General features: G+C 38.6%; 1 protein-coding gene across 1 annotated transcript; it reads right to left on the reverse strand.

The window, feature by feature from the left end:
* Positions 1–1,500: 1,500 nt before the first annotated feature.
* On the reverse strand, positions 1,501–4,826 carry LOC131163486 (receptor-like protein kinase FERONIA). The gene has a single exon (XM_058120084.1). It carries the CDS (start codon positions 4,467–4,469, stop codon positions 1,752–1,754), a length of 2,718 nt encoding a protein of 905 aa, XP_057976067.1. The 5' UTR covers positions 4,470–4,826; the 3' UTR covers positions 1,501–1,751.
* Between the last annotated feature and the right edge of the window lie 1,830 nt (positions 4,827–6,656).

The raw sequence follows: 6,656 nt of genomic DNA on the forward strand, positions 1-6,656 counted from the left end.
TGTAAATCTGAGTGATTCCAAGCATGGACTGAGAGGGCGGTAATCCAGTCCGGTAAGGATTGTTGTAAAGGTTGAGGTCAATCATGTGCTAATTGACCTGATTTGTATAGGTGTTGCTCCACCCGTTTAAATGAGTAAATTATTGTGGTAATCATTGTGCTTGTTAGCCAAGGCGGGGACGTAGGCGATTGGCCGAACTTCGAAAACATACCTGCATGTTACCCTCTCTTTACTGCTTTCTGGTACTTGTGTGATTGATTAAATTGCACTATTTACTTTCTGGTATACATTTACTTTACTTGCATTAGATTGACCATAGGATTGTTAATATACTAGTTGTTAGAAGATTGACCTAGGGATTAAATTTTAAAAATACTAATTCACCCCCCTCTTGGGATCATGGTAAAGCTAACACTGGGCATCGACATCTCCTCCCACGGATCATCAGCATCTCAATGGAGTCCTTTTCATCAATTTTTTTTTTTTTTTTTACTGCAAGATGGTGATGTTAAATCTTATTTCCCATCTCCATCTTGAGGGAGCATATTAGAGTTGTTAGTTTAGTTGTTAATTCAGTTTTGGGTTATTGTATATATATATATACCCTTGTAATCTTTTTTTTATATATTGAATTTTTTCAGAATATACATTTTATTTATTTAACAACTTTTGTAATTATTTAAAAATAATAATAATAAATAAATTTATTTCCAAAAGAAAATAGTGTCAAAAATCTTTTACCATTGTTTCTTTTTTATGAAAAATGTTGCATGATTACAAAAATTAGGTAATATTTTTATAATTTTTTAAGTTAAGATATATATATATATATATATATATATATATATATATATATATATATGAATAGCACTTGTAGATTTTGATACCTTAGACCTATTATGTAAGCTGGAGAGGTAATTGAAGATAATGTAATGCAAAAATGCATAGAATTAAAGCATGTTGGGTAAAATGGAGAAGTGTTTCAAGTGTGCTTTGTGATCGTAAAATATCCTTAAAAATAACGAAAATTTTATAAGACAATTATAAGATCAGTTATACTATATGGATGAGGATATTAGGTGACGAAAAAATAAAAATATTTAAAAAATAAAAGTTGTCAAGATGAGAATGCTTAAATTGATAAGTGATATAACAATGAAAGATAAATTAACAAATGAACATATTTGTGGTAAGTTGGGTATAACTCATATAAAAATTAAGATAAGGGATTCAGGACTCAAATAACATGAATACTTGCAACGCAGGCCATGCATGAGTGAGAAAAAGTAAATTAGTTATTATGATGGCAATAGAAAGAGTATGGTAGACCTAAAATAGTTTAAAATGAGATAGTTAGTGAGTATTTAATAGGTTTAAATCTATCAAAAGAAATAGTCAATCATCACATAAATATATATATATATATATATATTTATATTCAAAAGAAAATATAACTTCCACCTTCAACTTATGTCAAGGCCATGTTGATGACGCTAAAAATGAACACCACCCAAATGTTTGTTCATTGCACTTTACAATTTGCAGTCTGACAAACTAAAGTCTACCACGACAACACGCAAATCAAACCCCGCATGAATGCATACCAAACTACAAGAATGTGGTACGCAATACAACAAGCACACGCGCCTATCCTTTTGCACCACCCTCAAGATCAGCGATGCTATTATTAATCTTCCATTATATATGTATACAAAATTAAATCCTCCACACGTAATAGATATTCTAAATTCTTATTTCTTTCGATCATTAGACGAGGTTGTGCAATCAAAATCAGAATTACTAGGCAAACTGCTGAAGCCAGCACTACTGGTGGTACCAGTAGCAGTAGCTGTGGTCCTGCTAAACCCACTATCACCTGAATCCAGTGTGCCCTCATCGAGACTTCCACTATGCGGAAATAAGTCCAGCTGGTGAAAGTCTGGAAAATCCTGGTTCGAGGCCTCTGCACTTACCTGCAACTCAAAGGCATGCTCAAGGTTACCCACCACGTCAAGCATTGACGGACGATTGTCTCCGCGATCACGCACGCAGCTTCTAGCGATGTCTACGAATTTTCTAAAACACTCCGGCGCTATCTTTCCCATTAGATACGGATCAATGTTTTCACCCAGGGTGCCCTCGAGTATTTTCTTTTTAGCCCAGTAAGCTAGGACGGCTTGATCCCTGCCTAGCTCATCGTTCACTGCTTTCCTAGCGCAAAGCACTTGAAATAGTACAACACCAAATGAGTACACATCTGCTTTCTCCGTCAAACGCCTCCGATGAGCGTAATCAGGATCCAGATAGCCCGGCGTACCCTTCAAACCAGTACTGATTGAAGCATCGGGCATGCTATAAGGACCTCCCATTTTGGACAACCCAAAATCAGAAACCTTTGCAACCCAATCCTTGTCAAGCAAAATGTTGGTGGTCTTCACGTCGCGATGAATGATCGTTTGGGCCGTTCCACGGTGAAGGTAGTTTAACCCACGAGCCGCGTCAATACATATCTCAAGCCTTCGTCTCCACATAAGAGGATCATTATCTGTTTCGTAGAGATGTTCAGAGAGTGTCCCGTTGACCATGTACTCATACACAAGGATCATTTCCTTGCCTTCGTTGCAATACCCAATCAGAGACACGAGATTAAGATGGTGAATCTGGGACAGCATCCTGATCTCATTTGCGAAAGCCGCAGCTCCATGACTTCTCTGTTGGAACGACCGCTTAACTGCTACCTCCTTATCGCCGTCAATACAACCTTTGTACACAGTTCCAAAACCCCCTTTACCTATGACAGTCTCAAAATTGTTGGTCGCAGCGTAAATATCGGAAAGTGAAAAGTGACGGCATAGTTTATCAGGTATAGATGAAGATTTCTCCCCGATTGAGTCTGATTTGTAGGGCGGCCACCACCAACATAAGGTTCTCCCGTGTAAACTATGGCCTCGTCCTGTCCTCCATCGCGAAAAAATAGCGCAATACAAAAGAAACAATAGCGCAAACCCACCCATAACGCTCCCCACAATCACAACGACCAATGCTTTATTTGTCTTTGATGTCTTAGGCCCGGGTTGAGGCGGCTTATTTGGCGTCATGGTGGCCGGAAGTCTCGCTTTTGATCCGCCAAGATTGCCAATAGAATCGTTCAATTTAAACATTTCCAGCCCATTCAGTATTACATCAGTGTATCCACCCAGCTCAACGTTAGGGTTTAAAGCTATGAAGACAAAATGCTTATCTCCGTTTCTTTCTTCCCGTGTCATCAGAACATAGTCCCTGTAGACGGGAATGCTATTACCGCCGCTCCATTTGATGACATCTGCAGCACTGTCGGCTGTTTGATTATCTATGTAGATAATAAACGGTCTGTCTCCGATGGTTGCAATTTCTGGTTGGAATTCACAAAAGTGAAGCCTAACCAAGTACATGAACCCCGAATCAACTGGGAGTTTCCACGTTAAATTAAACTTCTCGTTGCCTTCATATGGACCCAATGTACGGGCTGTCTCATACACTTCTGGTGGTGCAGTGTATTGTGGCACTTTTGTATAGTTTATTTTAACTGACGGGTCAGCATTAGGGACGAAAGTTCGCGTCAATATGAAATCGTAATCGCCGCCAGACCACGTCCGGAACAAGCCAGAGTCATCTTTGGGTGAGATGCCCTTCCCGCCCACGTTGAATCGGTAAACTGTCTCAAGAGCAGTGTTATTTTGAATTGTAAATTTTTTTATTTGGCCAATGCTATGGGGGCCTTCACCGTCTCCCGCGGGCGTGTAATAGAGGTTGGTGGGCATGGACAAGATCTCAATTCCGTTGACAAAAGCGAATACATCAGACCTTGGAGTGGTGTTCACAACTACTGGAGCAAAAGTCACATTAAGTGCTTCCTGATTCTCGGCAACGTCAACACAGAATTCTCTGAAGAAAGTTTGTGGATCCGTAGAATCATCAGAAGGAAAGGGTGTAGCACTGAAGTTGTTTAGGAGAGTGAAGGGACCGGCTTTCACGGAGAAGAACGGATAAGAGGCATCAAATCCGGGGTACGAAGTGGGGTAGAAGTGAAGTCGGATGAATTTTTGGCCGGGGCTGACCGGAAATGAGTAGGTGAATTGAGCACGAGAGATCCGAGCAGTCATGTAAGGGACGGGATCAACTGCAGTTCCTTGAAACGGAGCTCTCAAGGATTGAGATGTACTGTTATTGGAGTCCTGTTCAACGGGACCAGATTTAAAGGCCGCCGAGTCTCCTGCCCACTCCCTGCCATCGCGTGCGGTTGAGTTGCGTGAGGATCCACAGTCAAGAAGGATTTTATCTGTGGGGATGTAATTAGAACCATTAGTACTAGTTGTAGCAGCAGCAGCAGTAGTGCCAATTGATAGACGAATAAGAAGGAAAAAAGAGAAGTAGAATGGGCAGAGTGTTGAGAGAGGGGTGAGAGCTGTGGGTTCGGTGTTCTCCTTCATTGGATCAACTAGAGCCGCCGGCCATAGACAGGGAGAGTACTCTATCTATCCCACTGTCACCACGGCGCATTGAATATTGGAACAAACGTCTGCATAATTAAGTTGGAAATTCAGGTGAAAGGACCAAGAAGGTATGAAATCAAGATGGGCATTGCGATTTCGTCTAGCCTGTCTTTCTTGCGTCTAAAGGTTGCCTTTCTTCTCTCTTTTAGAAAAGAGGAGTCGCACTTATTGGCAGCCTGCTTTTCTTCTCTTTTACAAAAGGTCTCACTTGCCAATCAGTGTGTTCCACCACAAGAGCTGGGCTCAAATGCATCGCTGCTCGTCCCCCCCTCCCCCCGCCCCCCTGCTCCCTGATAAAGTGTGGTTTGTGGTTAAGTCAGTCTATAAGTGGGCCGCCATCATTCGTTTCAATCATTGGAGAACGTAAATAATGTGTGGGTTAATCAAATTTTTAGATTAATAATCAAAAATCATATTTAAACTTTTTTAATGATTTTTTATAAATTAAAAATATTGTAAAAATTTATAACAGATGATATATTCGCACCCATTAGTAACATTTCAAAAAGTTCCAACCTAATATGTCGTTTAAAAATATCATTACAACAGTTAAAGTTAAAATATATGTTTTTCAAATGTACTGAGATTGGCTTTGTATTAAAAGTATTTTTTGTAACTTAGGCTTCATGTAAAATTGACTATCCATAGATTCCTATTTATTTTAATTATATCTATATATTTGAACTTATTTTGATCTTATGGGTCATACCCTGTTTTGATTATGATAAATACTCTAGTATTTGATGATTGTCGAGTGTGTGTGTAGGTTTACATTGACTATATCATATGATGGCATTCGGAAACCGGAAGGAAAATGAAGACCCAGAATGTTTTAAATTGTTGTAATTTATATTTTTATTCTGTTGGGTCTGCAATAATAATTATTCAAGGTCTGTAATAATCTGCATATCATGCATATAGGATTATAAGCTCATAACCTTAGAAAGACCTTAGGGATCACTTTCGGTCGACTGACGCCAGATATTCTGGCTTAAGTAAAAAGACCTTAGAAAAGACCATAGGTCCTTGCACTAACACTTAGAAAACTTTCCATTATCACATACGCTATCAGGGAAAACTTTTAATTTAAATCTGGACCGAAATACACAATTTTAGTGTATTTTGTCAACCGAACTTCTACAAGTAAAACCATTCGGTCGACTGAACCTCTCTAGGGTCAATAGTTTGACCCTTCGATCGGCCGACCAAAAATGAGCTGCAATGCTCTGGTCAACTGAACCACCTCATGGGAAGTCCCAACGCCTTGTTCAACCGAACCACCAAGTTCAAAAGAACTTGGTCGACCGAAGATTATAAAGTTTAGTCAACGAAACTTAGTCTGGTTGAGTGAACCCTTGGAGGTTCAGAAAATGCCTTTGAATGGTCAACCGAACTCGTAGCTCAAATTCTTTCTGGTCAACCGAATTGAGCACCACGGTTGACCGAACCATCAAGTTGGTCGACTGACCCTCTCATATTGTTCGATTTTTTCCGAGGTTAAAATGGAGTTATTTGGGTTAAACTTATTTAAAACAAATTTAATTATCCCCTCTATGTCCCAACGATCATATTTTTTGTAGAGGCTATATATATACCCTCATTTGCAATAATTAGCATGTGATTAGGGATTTTAATTAGCAAACTTTCCTTTGAATTTTTGAGGGCCCTATTCCTTCATACGAACCCCACACACTCATATACTATCCTTCTCTTGAGAAATCAAAGCATTATAAGTGTTTATACATTGTTCTACATTGCTAGAAACTCTTATTACATTTTTTGATATTAAATTTTCATATTGAGAGTTAAGTAAAGATTTTTCCATTGATTTAATTTGATAAATTTGAGTGTGGGAAAAATCTTATAGCTAAGTGGGTCTTTGCATTGTTATTGCAAGACTCATTTGGGCTTGTATTTTCGGTTGTGTAAAAATCTTTTTACAAGCTTATTTTTTAATATCTCCTTGTGCGTGAATATTGAGAAAATATTGTTTAGAGATATTTAGAATACTCATGGTAGAAATCTTTGAAAACTTAAGCTTGTTATTGAAATATATTTTTATACAAAGTTTCAAAGATTAGCTTGTTGATGCACTCTTGTGCTTGGTTGAATATAAACATTACT

The sequence above is a fragment of the Malania oleifera genome, chromosome 1, assembly GCF_029873635.1.
Source record: "Malania oleifera isolate guangnan ecotype guangnan chromosome 1, ASM2987363v1, whole genome shotgun sequence".
Taxonomy (NCBI): Eukaryota; Viridiplantae; Streptophyta; class Magnoliopsida; order Santalales; family Ximeniaceae; genus Malania; species Malania oleifera.

Bases quoted from the DNA above. Each gene is read 5' to 3' on its own strand.
- LOC131163486 (XM_058120084.1), bottom strand. From the start codon at position 4,469: ATGAAGGAGAACACCGAACCCACAGCTCTCACCCCTCTCTCAACACTC.